General features: G+C 36.4%; 1 protein-coding gene across 5 annotated transcripts in view; it reads left to right on the top strand.

Annotated features, from left to right (window-relative positions):
* Positions 1-16569, top strand: part of PLCB1 (phospholipase C beta 1) — an 856495-nt gene that overhangs the window by 489558 nt on the left and 350368 nt on the right. For all 5 annotated transcript variants that reach the window (XM_043984633.1, XM_043984631.1, XM_043984630.1 and 2 more), the window contains one exon: positions 3787-3924. In XM_043984633.1, the coding sequence (XP_043840568.1) occupies positions 3787-3924 (138 nt within the window). The remainder of the gene's footprint in view (positions 1-3786; positions 3925-16569) is intronic.

Below are 16569 nucleotides of genomic sequence, written 5' to 3'. Positions count from 1 at the left end.
ATGACTTGTCCAGGATCATGCTGCCAATATATGTCAGAGGTGGGATCTAAACCCAAAGCTTTTTTACTTTGAAGCCACTTCTCTATCTAATCCATCACACAGCCTCATAGATTAAGCATGAGAGCATAGAAATATTTACTTTGCATAGCTTGGACTCCATTTTGTTGTCAGTACCTACATATTAATGCTAGTTAGCATCCTCCAGCCACAGTTTCTTTTATACTTTGTATGAGCGATGACATCCTTTATTGGCTCATTTACTAATAATAATGATATCTACATGATGCTTTAACATTTAAAAATCACTTTAAAATATTATCCCATTTGATCCTCATAACAATCCTGGGAAGTAGGTGCTTTTATTGTCAGGCAGTTAGATGGCACAGTGGATAAGAGCATCAGGCCTGAAGTCAGGAAGACTCACCTTCCTGAGTTCAGTTCTGTCCACAGACACTTAACCCTGTTTGCCTCAGTTTCCTCATCTGTAAAATGAGATGGAGAAGGAAATGGCAAACCACTCCAGTAACTTTGCCAAGGAAACCCCAAATGAGATCACAAATATTTGGAACTAACTTTTAAAAAATGACTGAACAACCACAAATGAAAAGGTGCTATTGTTATCCTCATTTTCAGATGAAGAAACAGAGTCAGACAAAAGGTTGTGATTTGCCTCAGTCACACAACTAGAAAGTGTCTGAGGCAGGATTTGAACTTAATTCCTCTTAATTCCAGGTTCAGTAATCTGTCTGTTGTGATGCCTGTTGCTATTATTGTTGTTTTTATTATTTTAATACCAATTAAATAATAAATAATAATTAAAATTAATGAGGAGGAGTTATAGTCATCATCATTGTAGTATTTTTTTTGACAATTAGTTGGTACAGGGGATTGAACAGTAGACTTGAAGTCAGGAAGACCTGATTCCTGCTCCAGACACTTACTAACTGTATGACTCTAGACAAGTCATTTAAACTCTCTTTGTCTTAGTTTCCTCAACTGTAAAATGGGAATAATAATAGCACCTCCCAGGGTCATTGTGAGGATCAAAGGAAATATTTGTAAAGCAATTTGCAAACCATAATGCACTATATAAGTGCTAGCTATAATTATTATTCCTTTTTATTAGTGATGTTTTTTGGTTCATGGATGGGTTCTAGATGTCTATTTTAGATAAAGTTCCCTACTCCAATGGATCAGTTGTCTCTTAGATGTGAATATTCCTTGCAATAATACAGATCAGAGCCTAGCTATTCCTGCCTGTCCCGTATTCTCCTCCTCTTCCTCCTCTTCTTCTTCTTCTTCAAGGGCAGTGAAGGTTAAGCAGCTTGCCCAGGTTCACAAAGCTAGTAAGTGTCAAGTGTCTGAGGCTGGATTTGAACTCAGGTCCTCCTGAATCCAGGGCCAGTGCTTTATCCATTGCACCACCTAACTTCCCCCTATCCCATATTCTTCTTACCTATATCCTCCCATAAATTTACCACAGTTCCCCCACTCAACATGCTGAGTACTGTACTCATATTCACATTATACATATATGAATAGAGCATATGAACTTTTAATTATATATTACTCTCATCGCATGACATCCCCCCTTTTTTTTTCTTCTGGACATACATTCCTTCAGTGACATCTTTTATACCATTCCTCCTGCTTAATTATTTGTGATGTATTACAGTATGATAATTTCTACCTTGTACCTTCCCATTGTCCTTTGGATGATGCTTAACTTAAATTTTTGAAGACTATATGATTCCATGACTCATAGCCACAGAAAATCACTGAGAAAATAATGAAACATAAATTGGGCCTTTGTTTTAGGAAGTATTTGGGGTCATTAAAAAGAATTTTTTAAATGACCTTTGTTATTTCCTAATTATATCTCATTGCCCACTCTTCTCATGTTCAGTGCTAGGTTCTGCTTATTGTATATTTTATGTGCCTATAGATGAGTTCCATAGGTTGCCCATTTAATTGAATATTACATATTATAATCTGGGCATTCTTCATCCACTTTTATTTCCTATGCTGGGTAGTTAGGTCAAATTCTTTTGGGTGATGAAATAAACACAGTATCACCTGGAAACAAAAGAACATAGATCATTAATATTAAACCAGATTTATAGAAGGAGACATACTGGCCAAAGTTGTTTGTAACTGTCATGGAGGAGACCCAGCATAGTCTCTACATTGAAGAGAGATTCCATATAGAGTATGAAATCCATCAAATATAGACTATGAAATCCATCAAATACTCCTACCTTGTTGATAATGTTTTGCTGAGTTACGCAAGCCCTAGAAAATTTCAGACATATTTCTATTAAAAATATTTGTTTTGATACTTTAAAGACCTTTTATTTAATTGGGATGAAGACTCCCATCACACATGGAAGTGATAACCCTTCCTTGTGTTCTTAAGATATCTTCACTTGTTTCTTTGGCTAAAATTATTCATCACCTGTGACCAACTTTCTGGTGTTGATTCTCTTTAGTAGTAGGTCTCATATAATATACACACTCTGACAAAATGTAGCATAATAATATATTCTTTACATCTCAACCTTCTCATTCAGCCCTGAGAATTCTGTAGTTCTATTCAAGGGTATAATAGTAAATGTTTAACAAACAGCTCTACCAAAAAAACAAAAGATATGTGTATGACACGCTTTAATATTTAATCTTCATTATTAACATTTTAATCATCATCATATTCTTAAGTCTAGATAATCAATAAAACAAGTCCCGATTTGTAGAATTTGCCATTTTCTGAATTTGAAATGCTCAAAATGAAAATCTAACAGTATTCTCTTGAGAGCCAGTATGAGCTGGCTACAATGCATTGTCAGCTTCTTATAATTAGGAGGTAAAAGGAGAATGTTACAATTGTAATTGTAATGTGTTATTAAGGGTACAGAAGGAATTTTAAAAAATGTATTGGTGGGGGCAGCTAGGTGGCACAGTGGATAGAGCACCAGCCCTGGAGTCAGGAGGACCTGAGTTCAAATCCGGCCTCAGACACTTAACACTTACTAGCTGTGTGACCCTGGGCAAGTCACTTAACCCCAATTGCCTCACCAAAAAAAAAAATGTATTGGTGGAATATCATATAATTGAAAGACTTCTCCCTGGGGAGTCTTAGAACTTGGAGCTAGAAGGAACCCTGGATATGGAGTCAAATCCCTTTATTTTATAATTCAGAGGCAAAATGATGTGATTTGTCCCTAGTCATCCATGTATTAAGTGACAAGAGATAAAATTTGAACCCTATTCCTCTAACTTCAGATCTAGTTTATCTCCATTTACCTGGGTTCTATATTTCAACTCTGCTATTTTTATGAATTACAGGTAGGAGAATGCCACTGGATGAAATTATATTATCTTAGCATCTTTTATCCCTAGAATTCTAACATTTTCTATAGTAACTTTTCAGGTAAAAAAGGAGTTAAATTTTGAAATAATTATAACTCAAATAAAATAATATTATTACATCAATATTAAAAAATAACTCTTAAGAGGCAGTTATGTGACATAGTTGGAGTCAGGAAGATGGGAACTCAAATGTTGTCCAGACACATAGTTCTGTGATCCTAGGCAAATCACTGAGTCTCTAACAACTTCAGTTTCTTCATCATAAAATGGGGACAATAATACTTCTACTTCATATTGAGGTTGTGAAATTCTAATGAGATAATATATGTAAAGTGTTTTTATAAACTTCAGAAGCATTATATGAATATTAGTTATCATTATTATCATATACTGATTCGTTTTCTAATATTTATTTTGTAGGACCCAAAATTACGTGAGCTCTTGGATGTGGGGAACATAGGACGCCTGGAACATCGGATGATAACTGTGGTATATGGTCCGGACTTGGTCAACATTTCCTATTTGAACTTAGTAGCATTTCAAGAAGAAGTAGCCAAGGTATACTCTATTGAAGCTTTAAAAGTCCTTGATTATATTAGAAAAATGCTGATCCTAATAATGCCTTCAGGTTCATTTTCTATGACTTGCACATAATTCCCAGAAAATCCAACAATAGAGAGAAGGCTTTAGCTCTGCAAAATTTTGGTAATACCCATGAGAAGAATTTTACCTTTTGTCATGTATAATGTAAAATTAAGACAGAAATGTTACCGTGGCATTCACTTTACCCGCCCCCCTGTCTTTTTTAAATGAAAATCAATTGTGATGCTAACCTATCAAATATTAAGGACTAAGATCAATAATAGAGCAGCTTTCAGTGGAAGTTAAATACTTGAAAGGAACTTTTTTGTCCATAAAATTATTAAACAGTTTCCACTGAGAATATCAAGTAGTCAATGTTTACCTTTTTTAAAAATCTCATCAGTCTCTCTTGCCTCTTTCTTTCCATCTCTATCCTACTATCAATACACTAACACAGACCTGCTTTGCCAGTCACTGGACTATAGCAAAAACCTCTGATCCATCCCTTTTTTCGCTCTCTGCACCCTCTACTATATTCATCACTAGAAAAACCCTTCTTATGCAGATCTCCATCCCATCAGTGGCTATGCATATAGTGGCATAGAATTGAACCTGGATTCTTTGTTTCCTTGCCAGTGAAGGATAAGATCTGTTAGGTTATGTCAAGCTAAAAGAGACTCATCACCATTCTATAGGCTGTTAGGTAATGATATTGGGGCAGGAAGGGGAAATTTAACAACTCATGAGGACAATCTTCTATGGTTCGGAGAGTTTATGATCTTTGTTGATGGACTATCCATTTCAATGAAAGTATAGATCTTTGAAGCAATTATAGGAAATTTTTCATATTGGATCATTTTATTCCCCTTCTTGGGACTATTTAATGATTCCTTATTACCTACTAAGTAAAGTTTAAACTGCTTATCCTGGCATTAAAGTTCCTTAAGAGTAGAGAAGATATTGGATTTGGAATCAGGGGTCCTGGTTTCAAATTCTGGTTCTGTCACCTTCTATTTGTATGACTTTGGACAAATTAATTAATCTCTCTGGGCCTTCGTTCCTAATCACTAATGTGAGAGATTTAGCCTAGAAGTCTAAGATCTCTCCCAACTCTAAATATATGGCCCAAGCTATGCTATTATACTCATGCACCATTTTAATTCTCACTGTATCTCCCATGATTGTATTCCACATTTGATGTGCTCCAACTGAACAGGACTGCAAGCCATTTAAAATAACACGTAACACCTTGCTCTGCACCCATGTCTTTGCTCTCTCTGTTCTGTGTTCCTGGAATTCCTTTTCCCCATTTCTGTCAGTTGAAATCCTACTCAATTTTTAGGCACAAATGCTATCTCCTTCATGAATTCTTTCCCTTCAAGTTAGTAACAATTCTTTACCTTTAATAACTCACGTTTGTACTTTTTTATGAATTTATGTATCACATTGCATCATGCTTATGAACTCCACTGAGACAAGGACCAAGTTTTATTTAATCATTGTATGGCACCTAGTACCAAGCACAATGCTCTGAACACAGAAGGTACTTAATTTTATAGATTAGTTCTTCTTTTCTTATGCATACAGGGAGACAGTATGTCACTATGTTCATTATCCAGAAAGGGAATTTAGTTAATTGCATGCAGCATCTCCGTTAGGCACCAAGTGACATTCTGATTAAGTTACTATGTTTGCCAGTTCTCCCCATCCTCATACTATTGCCAATTGCCTAGGTACTCTAGGTAGCACTTTATGTATCTGCCTAGCACTAGCAGAAGTCTGTGTTTCAAGGGCAGCAGAAGAAAAGAGGAAATGAAAAAAGAGGAAACAAAACAGAGTGCAGGTAGCAGTCTTATGGTTTTTCTCTCTGTTGCAAAAGGAAAGCAAGAAAAGAGAAAAAGATAAAGAATCATCTAGTCCCTGGAAGGAGGATAAACAATCCTTTTCTCATGCCAGGATCATCAGAAATTGGCCTCCGAGTCTTTCAGCGAATCATCTCAGGCACAGAAAAATATAATTCAAAGATATAAAAGGGCAGGGAATATACTTTCAGCCTACAAATGTTTGATAAATGTTGTTGAAATTTGAAGGCTCCTTTGTAAGACAACGAGAAAAAAAGATAAAAAATAGGAAAATATACACTAGAATGGTAGTGTAAAACTGGGACAGCCAATCTATCTGGAAATATTCTTTTTTCATAAGGAGATTATTTCCTGTAATACTTTGAAATGTTTGTGAATCCATTTGTGTGGGGGCTTCATCCACCATCACAGACTACAGCAACTTCTCAGTTTAGAAGGAAATCTTTGTGACTTACCATGGCCAAAAGAGTAATGACCCCTTATCCAAACTGGTGGACTAATCAAGTGAGTGAAATAGTTGAATTAGCTACCAAGTGGCACTTTTCTTCAGTCCTCATATTTGGGGTTCTCCTCCCCTGCTAGTTGCTTTGGTGCTTAATGCCATGATTCTTCTCCCTTTATCCATGCCTTTCCACATTTAGCAAGGCTATCCTCAAACAACAAACAGAGCCCATCACCAGGCTCTTCTTTCAAACCTCTTAAGTTTGTTAGTTACTACAAAAGCCAGCACTCCGCTGGTATTGTCTATGTGAGCCAGGAACCCCTTAACAGCCTCATAAAGATAAGAGTAGGACTTCAATGGAAGAAGACTACTGGTGCATGTATTTAAGTGGAACAATTTTCATCTTCAGTATTCATAATTTGGACATTTCTACTAATGCTCCTTCATCCTGTCCTCCCTTCCAAATAATATTCTTCAGGTTCTTGGTTATGAATCTAGTGAAGCAAAGGTAGAAGAGCATTCAAGTTATGTGTATTCCCTATATCATTTAGGATTGTATAGGATCATATGAACACAGTATATCACAATGAATATTCATTCATGTTTTGCATTCATTGTCTACCTTTACATCATAGAGAACAACTCAATCTTTTTGTCCATATTTGAGGGAAATATTCATTTCCCAGCTCCTCATTTCTTGGTGATTTTAGAATGTGTTTACATTAAAAATCCAGAAGGCACCAGATTTATTTTAGTTTTAAAGCATAAAGGAAAGAAGAAAAAGATACCTCCTTACAATGTAAGGAGTAATCTTGCAAGCTTCTGTTTCAATGAAAACTTATTTGAAATCTTTTTTCTACTTGCTAATTTCTTTCCCTTTTGCTTGCTGAGATTAAGGTGCTAATATTTGTGAGGAGGAGGAGGAGGAGAGTAAATCCTTGATAGGTGGGAGGAGGGATGTTAATAAAGAATTGAAAAAGGGGGTAGATTAAACATTAATTTCCTAAATCATTCTATATTAATTCTAGAAAGTATCTCGTTCATAATATTGGATCAGTTCTCACAATTAGATAGATATGGAACAAGTTGAATGGCAAGATTCAAAGAATATTCACTAATGCTTCAGTGACAGCTTGGCAGAAGGTTCCCCAAGGGAGTGTTCCAAGGATTTTGTGGCAGTTAACATTTCCATCAATGACATGGATGAAGGCAGAGATGGCAGACTCCTCATATGTGTAGATGATGCAAAGCTGGCTTCTGCATGGCAGAGTTAGGATTCAAAATAATTTTGAAAAGCTAGAATCTCCAGCTCAATATAATAAGATGCATTCCTTAGAGATATGTGTACTTACACATGGATTCAAAAATCAACTTCACAAATATAGGATGAGAAAAGCAAGGTAAGGCTACAATTTACCTGGGGGGAAAAAGATCTGAGGGGATGGTTAGTGTATTTTTGGCTCATTATAGGTTGGCACTGCAATGTGGAAACTAAAGTAATTTGGGGTTATTTCAAATAGGAATAATCTTTAGGAATAAGGATATGATAATTGCTCTGTGCTCTGCCCTGGTCAGACCTCATCTGGTGTACTGGCCACCACAGTTTAAGAAGCACACTAGAGATTATTCAGATAAAGGCAACCAGGATGATGAAGGATCTTGAATCCACATCATATGAAGATCTATTGAAGGAAATAGAGATGCTTAGTAGGGGGTGGGGGAAGAAGATTCAGGGAGACAATAGCAGTCTTCATGTATTTTTAAGGATTTTCATGTGGAGGAGGTATTAAACTTGTTCTTTTGGATTGTAATTGTTCGTGCCACTTAGAGGTAGGAAGGTGGCAGAGTAGATAGAATACTAGACCAGGAGAAAGGAAGACCCAAGTTCAAATCATACCTCAGATACTTATTAGCTATGTGACCCTGGGCAAGTTATTCAACCTCTGTCTACTTCAGTTTCCTCATCAGTAAAATGGGGGTAATCATAGCATCTAATTCTCAGTGTTCTTGTGAGGATAAGATGGGATGATATGTGTAAAGCATTATTTTTTTTGCAAACCTTAAAGCATTATATAAATGCTAAGGAAAAACAAAAAACAAAAGGTGGGAAAAGAAAAGAGTTAAATTTAGGTTTTATATCAGGAAATATTCCTGTTAGAGCTGACCCAAAGTAAAATATCTTGCCTTAGCAAAAGAGTATATAACCCTTCATTAAATTTGTTTGAGCATGGTTGTATGGCCACTGGTGGGGATTCCATTAAAGGTTGAACTAGATGAAATCCCTTCCACTTCTAAAATCCACTTGATGTAAATTGGGATAAATTTCCATCCACCTTTCCTTGATAGCATGTTGCTTTTTCAATTAAATTTACTAGGGCCCATGTCTTTATTATGCTGCACTTCCAGTAGATAGATTTGACACATTCATTTTCCTGATTCACCATAAGGAATGAATTAGGGGCAGCTAGGTGATGCAGTGGATAAAGCACCAGCCCTGGATTCAGGAGGACCTGAGTTCAAATCCGGCCTCAGACACTTAACACTTACTAGCTGTGTGACCCTGGGCAAGTCACTTAATGCTCATTGCTCTGAAAAAAAAAAAAAAAGGGAATGAATTAAATATCATTCTCCGTTAAGGGATAGCTAATGTTATCTTACTCACTATTTTCCCCTAATGGTTTTGAGTTCCTCAATTTTATAAGTCCACCTTCAAGTCTTATTGTCTAGAAGACATTCCAGGAGCTCTTTGGTGTTTTGGTATAATTAAGAAAACAACAGGGCATCTTTGCTTTTGCTTAACTGTAATGGCAGTAAGACTTCTCCATTCTTCCCATACCCCTGGATTTACATAGCCATAATGAGCTTCGAGAGTTGCAAACAGAATTTTACTCTCAAAACATAATTTACATATTTTAATTGACAATATTGTGTTATGCTATTAGGCTTTTGATTTAAGCACTTAGGGTTTTTTATTAGCATTATATATCATTTTCCAAGCTAGATTCTCCCAGTATGTAAGCTGCTGACTACAAGTAAATATGTTTCTTTTGAAAGTTGTATTCATTTTCACAGAGGGATATTATAAACTGAGATAATCTTGTTTGATAATATTGACAATAATTTGGCAAAGACTTAGAATAACTCTAGCAAAACCTAATGTTATAACTAGCATTTAAAGATTTCCCAAAATTTCTTGTTCTAGGAGTCCCAGCCTCCCACCTCTCCTAACCTATGCTCCATATTGAGTACTGAATTATGCTTCAATATTTATTGAACTATAAATAATCATTTAAAAGAACCAAGAAAGTCAATTACCCTTGTTTGCATCAGTTTCCTCATATGTAAAATGAGCTGGAGAAGAAAATGGCAAATCACTCCAGTAACTTTACCAATAACACCCCAAATGCCATCACAAAGAGTTGGAAATGACTGAAATGACTGATCAACAATACCTTGAACCCATCATGCTTCTCTCCATTGTTCTTTTTGGTCCCTGCAAATATGATTTTGCAAGATTTGTGGTGTTCTAAGATTTGAAAACTACAGCATTGATAGATAGGAAAAGATTCATGTTTTTTAAAATTTTTGCCTTTTTGTGCTTGGAAGGTGTGTATGTATGTATGTGTATGTATACACACATACATGCATGTACATATATATGTGATGATATATATATATGCACATATATCTACACACACACCTTCCCAGCACAAAAAAACAGATAGAGTTAGAGATAGATAGAGATGATAGAGATAAATAAATATATATATATATAATATATATACACACACACCTTCCCAGCACAGAAAACATATATACATGTTTATAAATTTATATATAGATATGTACACATACATACATATGTATGTATATATCCATATATGTCTAATACTGTATATCAGTATGTATGTTTATAATATTTTGGTGGACTGTCTCAATGAACTGACTATAACATTTTGGATAATATTTTTTATCTACTTAGTTTTGTTTGTATATATAATGAGACATCTCTTTTTGAGTAATATATTTAATTGATGGGGCATGAGGGAGTGGGGTGTGCTATAATGTCCTGGGGTTTGCCACGGTCAGAATAATATCATCCATAAACAAAAGTATCTGGAGAACCTAACTAAATGGAGATATTTTCCTCACTATAGGAGGACATCAACCATTTCATTTGACCAACATATACCTCCCTATGTTATGCCTCACTTGATAATAGTCAGAGGGTCATTAAAGAGTTATCTCTGTGGTTACATTTATTGAATACTTTTAATTCTTAACAAATATCTTGGGTCACTTTATCAGAGATAAAATGCTAGAAGAGACCATCTCATCCAACCTCCACATTTTACAAATGATTAAAGATCAGATGAGTAAAACCTAGAGATACTGAAGCAACTTGCCCAAAGTTGCACAAGTAATGTACGGCAGAGTGAGGATGTGAACTCGGGTCCTTTGACTCTTTCTACTATCCCTCATGTGTAAGAGACTAGTAAAAGAGATCTTTTAAGAAAACACTATTCTTTACCAGGACAAACTTTTCTTTAATAACATTCAAAATTGCATTTTTTAGTTCTTGCAAAAAAAGATGCCTGTTTTATTACATCAACTACAGGGTGGAGATAGTACTTTGCCACTTTCTTTTGGGTGCCTCAGGACTTGAGGCCTGCTCTTGATTATTTTTTGCTCACCAGGACAGGACAAGCCATTTGCATTATTTTCTCTCAATTAAACAAGCTGCATAATATCATTGTAGCCCTGGAGTCAGTGGGGAGACATTTTTAACAGTCACTTTTCTCATCTAATCACATCCAAAAGCATCTCCTGAAAGTCTCCAGGTTCACTTTTTCAACACTTATGACCTGAAAATGAAACACCTGTTGTTAACACGGAGGTTGTTGTCAAATCCTCAGCTTGGCTAAGCCAAGTAGAAAAGAGGACAGACAAGAAGAGCTTCTTACACCTTTTTTTTTTCCCTGACCCATGAATTCCTCAGAACTCTCCTTTCCATTTTTACCTTATTACCTTCATAAAAGCAAAATAGGCAAAGGAGAAAGAGGCAATTGAGGAGATAAATATAGAAAGCATGTCACTTGGGCAGGGGCAATAAATGAATGAGAAATTGAGACATTGCCTAGCACATAGTAGGTGCTTAACAACTGTTTGATGAATATCTGGTTTATAAAAGTATCTGTCAGTACTGGTAATATAAGCTGGAAGAAACAGAAAGATAATCTATGCCTAAATAAAATAAATCAGCTACAGTTGATTATCTGATTAATTACCAGCTCAATATGATTTAGGAAACGTTTAAATTGGATGTTTCAGTTTGTATAAAGCCTTTTGACTCAGTATCAGTTTGTTTTGTTCAGGAGTACTATAAGAAGAGGTGGTGGGTTCAGAGAATTCCCTCAAAGCTGGAATTCACTTTGCCTATGACACTTCGTAGACATGAAAGGAAAATACTAGTCTCACTGCCTTATGAGTCTATTTTATATAAAACTATTTGTCGGGGCAGCTAGGTGGCGCAGTGGATAGAGCACCGGCCCTAGAATCAGGAGTACCTGAGTTCAAATCTGGCCTCAGACACTTAACACTTACTAGCTGTGTGACCCTGGGCAAGTCACTTAACCCCAATTGCCTCACTAAAAAAATAAAAAAATAAATAAAATAAAACTATTTGTCTCCCAAGGCTATCTGGTTCCTAGGGTAACAATATGTTGCCATTTAATGTATAATGATAGGTAGCATTCATATAGCTCTTTAAGATTTTCCAATTGATATATAGATATAAATAATGATATAGATGGAGATGGAGAGATAGATAGATCTGACATATCTATGTATATAAAATCTCATTTGATCCTCACAACAACTCTGAAGAGTAGATGCTATTATCATAATCCTCATTTTACAAGAAATTGAAGTTAACATCCAACTGACTTGAGTCCAGTATTCTGTCCACTATGGAAGTAGGATGATGTAGTCTGGTCATTGGGTCATATCTGTTGATGTTGACCACATTAGAAATTAAAACATTCTAATATTATTATGAAAATAGTTTTGATCTTGTGGTCCACTGAGAGGATCCAAGGGACTCTCAATGGTCCCCAGGTCATTCTAGTAGATAATGGTCATAATTGGAGTCAGGAAGTCCTGGGTTCAAATTTTTCATCCAACATACACTGGCAATTCATTAAAACTACACGTTATACTAAAAGATTTTTTTAAAAACCATACATTATAGCCTGTGAAGGAAGTTTCCAGACAAAGAGTTAAGCCTGGTACAGCTAGGTGGTGCAGTGGATAGAGCACCAGTCCTGGATTCAGGAGGACCTGAGTTCAAATCCAGCCTCAGACACTTAACAATTACTATCTGTGTGACCCTGGGCAAGTCACTTAACCCCAATTGCCTCACAAAAAAATAAAATAAAATAAAATAGTTAAGCCTACATTTGTTCAATTGTAGGCAGTAGGAAGGAAGATCATATAACTGTATCTACCTTACAAATACAGACCATCAAATTTCAGAAATTATGATGTTCCTAATGGCCTAATGTTTCTAATCAGCAAGGAAAATGCAGTCTTGTTTTCTTATTCAGAGGAGATTTTCAGACTGCTAAATAAGAAGGCAACAATTAATTTCATCTCTGGTTTGGCTGGGTTGGGGGGAGGGAAAGCAAGGGCACGAAAGAGCAGAACAAAGATGAATTCTACAAGCTGAAGCTATTTTCAGCATTCCTTCCTTGTTCTAGTGGTGCTTCCAATCATCCATGAATAAAAAACTGTGATATGCCTTTTAAAGGCCTGGAAAGGAAATGGCAAAGGTAGCGGGCCATGACCAATGAGCCATTGCACATGATGAGTCACAAGAGACTGAAAGCTTGTGTGGCTGGCACCCAGGAAGCTTTCTTCCCCCTCCTCCATCCTCCCATTCCCCTTTTACTAGAATTATCCTCCGTCACCCAGAGAGAGAGGTGGTTTCATACCCAGACTCTAATCCTAAGTGCTAACCAGTTTGGCACTCAGACCTCACCCTTGAGTACCCTGCATCAAGCCATCCCACTATTGGGCCAATTTCAACACAGATGGTATTCTTTCCCCCAGAGAGACAAGTGGATTAGAGCAACAGAGATTTGGCATTTTCAGCTTGAGGTGTCTAATGACAGGAACACGTGGAAGAAAAGCTTTTTAGTGCACTCATCCACACTACATTTGGCATAAGCCATTATTTTTAGTCCTCCACTCCCATGAAGAGTAAATTCACTTAAGTGCTTATACATATGGATTAAAAACTCAACAGCTTTTCCTGATTAACTTCTGCCATTTTAGCTGTGTTAGTAGAGTGCTTAGCTAATGAAAAAATAACAACAAAAGCTCTTTCTTTATTCAACAAAATACTTAAGGTATCATCCCAGTTATTTCCTTTAAGAGGTGTTGCGGGTACTCTTGAAATGTCATTTCTATAAAAAGTGACTGGTGGCTATGCTTTTCAGATTTGTTTTAGAATAAGGATGTTACTCTGCCTTCACCATCCTCCTTGTGGTTTGTCAGTAACAGCAGCAGCTGCATTGCTCACTCCCCAGGTTTACTCAAAGAATTCTCTGTCAAGTGGCTCTGCCATCACCCCTGAGTGATCTCAAGTTTAGGGAGAAGCTGTAAAAAAAACAACTAAAAGTCATCAAATAAATATCCTTGGACCTATGCCCTAAAAATATCTAGGGGGCCACTCTACTAAGCAATGGAATGGAGAAAAAAATTAGGCAAAGAAAGGCAAGTGGAGAATGATAGAGAAAAAAAAGAAGCTTGTAGCCTCTATCTCTGGTATCCCAAGTTGCAGGCCCTTGATGTAGAAAAATGACTCAACATTTTGCGTGTCACAAACCATAAACCCCCTTGGAAATCTGGTGAAGCTTATGGATGCTGCCTCAGAATGTTTTTAAATGCATAAAATACAATGTATAGGATTACATAGGAAACCAGTTATATTGGAATAGTCATCAAGATATTCTTTTTAGAAAAGTAAAAGATTTCTATGTTAAGAATTCCTGCTATAGAACATGCTTCAGCAAAATTTTTGTAGTACAAGGTCTTACAAATTCTTACAAATTGATATTATAAGAAAATTAAAATCTTGAGGAAAGTACTTGTTTTTATTTCATTTTGCTCTGGGAACATCTCTTACAATATTTCCAATACTGTTGTAGATAGTCCTTATAAAAGGCTCAACTAAGCTCATCTGCTTTGTAAATGTTGGATGGATTTTATGAGACATTAATCTGAATATGCTTGTTGACATTTTTTTAAGTGAAATTGATTAACCCAGTAAAAGAAGGTACAGTAGATCATTTTGTGTATGTGACATGAACCTGAATCTTAGTGATCTCCCCCCACCTTGGAACATAGCATATATCTTACAAAATTACTTTATTAAAAACTCTTTTCACTAAAAAACAGTGTTTTAAAACTTGGGTACCATAGTCTCCAGTCTTTTATTTAGTGCTCAGATATACCTGAGGTTATCTAACTGAAAAATTTACATACATGAATTTATATGAGCCTCCCTAAACAATCATGATTAGGCTATATTCAAAACCTAATTCCACTGTTAATTTACTTGTCATTTATTAATCCAAGGACTACTCATTGATATATTGGCCATTATGGAAAATGCTATTTACGTGTTGTCAGAGTGGTGGTTTGGGTTTTGGAGTTCAGATAAATGTAACTAACATTTTAACCTTTAAAAATTGTGAAAATGTCATTCTGAAATACCCATTTAGAAATTTGAAATCTCAAGAGTCAAGAGAGAGATAGCTACAGTAAAAAGGATGAAAGGGTAGTTTGGGTTCATAGCTCTCCCTAAAAAGCAGATAAGAACTCCCCTGTCGAGGTGCTTCAGATGAAACTAGAAATCTCTTTAAAGTCCAGTCAGTACCTTGACACTTACTAGCTATGTGACCCTGGGCAAGTCACTTAACCCTCATTGCCCAGCAAAAAAAAAAAAAAAAAAAGAAAAGAAAAGAAAAGGAAGGCAAGAAACAAAGGAAATGTGATTGAATGCCAATAATCTATCATTAGACTGTTCATTTCCTATTCTTCTGCTCTTCTTGCCTTGTCTCTGATACATATTATTATTATGGGCATGCACGTGTGTGTGTGTGTGTGTGTGTGTGTGTGTGTGTGTGTGTGTGTGTGTATGGGGGGGGGGGGTAAAATAAGCAATCCTCCGCAATGGTAGTTCTTCCCAAAGTAGATGCCCAAATGAGGGAAGACCACCTAATTACCACATACCAACTCCTGCAAGAGCCCGAAATTCATACCACACCCAATAATAATCAAGAACTACAATGACAAAACTAAAGTCTGTTCTTCTCTCTTAAAATTGCACCCAAAAAAAGTAAGATCCCATGGGCAATAGGAAAGGGGGTCTCATCAGAAAGGCAAGCCCCAATGCAAACAGTGAAGTCAATAACTTTCTTACTCAGCAAAGCCAGAACAGAAACATGTGTAGCCTGCAAGGCTTTGTGTCCCAAGAAAGAAAGAGTGGAAGAGTTCACCTGGAAAAAAACCCAGGGTCGTCAGAAAATCCCAGGCTTGGGATTTTGGAAGCCATGGGCGTAAATGTAATCACTACGGGGTGACAATACTCAGACAAGACAAGGCCATGCCAGGGTCAGGGGCTCTGAGGCAATTATACTCTGCCCTGAAATCACATAGAGCACCCTGAAGATCTAGCACTCAGAACCTCAAAGATCCAAGAAGACCTAACTGTGGAAGATGGAAATAAGCACAAAAACCCATATAGCCCAAAGTAAGACAAAGCAAGATTGCTTACCCCACCCACAAGTGTAGCAGGGGCCAGAGTTTGACCCTGGAACAAAATCCCAATTCAATAATTAAATCTGAAAAAAGAATGAGTAAACCAAAGAAGACTCCAATTAATGCAAATAAGCAACATATAGCAAGGGGTCCTCCAAGGAAGAGAGATTATCTCCATAATAATTGTAAACAGAGACTCAAAGGAAAAAAAATTTCACCAGAAATTTCACGGATAGAAGAAATCAATCAGGAAGTTTAAAAATGAAATAAAAGTTCTGGAGCAAAGAATTAGAGGGAGAACAAAAAGCTTAGATGGGAAGGTGGAAAACATTTCTCAAGCAACAGACCCTTAACACACATACCACCCCCCCCACAAACCCACACACATACATACACATGCACGCGCATACCCACCCACCCACGCACACACACACACACACACACACACACACACACACACACACATTTATATAACACTATGTGCCAGGCACT

The sequence above is a fragment of the Dromiciops gliroides genome, chromosome 2 (assembly GCF_019393635.1).
Source record: "Dromiciops gliroides isolate mDroGli1 chromosome 2, mDroGli1.pri, whole genome shotgun sequence".
Taxonomy (NCBI): Eukaryota; Metazoa; Chordata; class Mammalia; order Microbiotheria; family Microbiotheriidae; genus Dromiciops; species Dromiciops gliroides.
The sequence above is the reverse complement of the archived record's forward strand: the minus strand, read 5'-3'. Positions and strand labels throughout refer to the sequence as shown.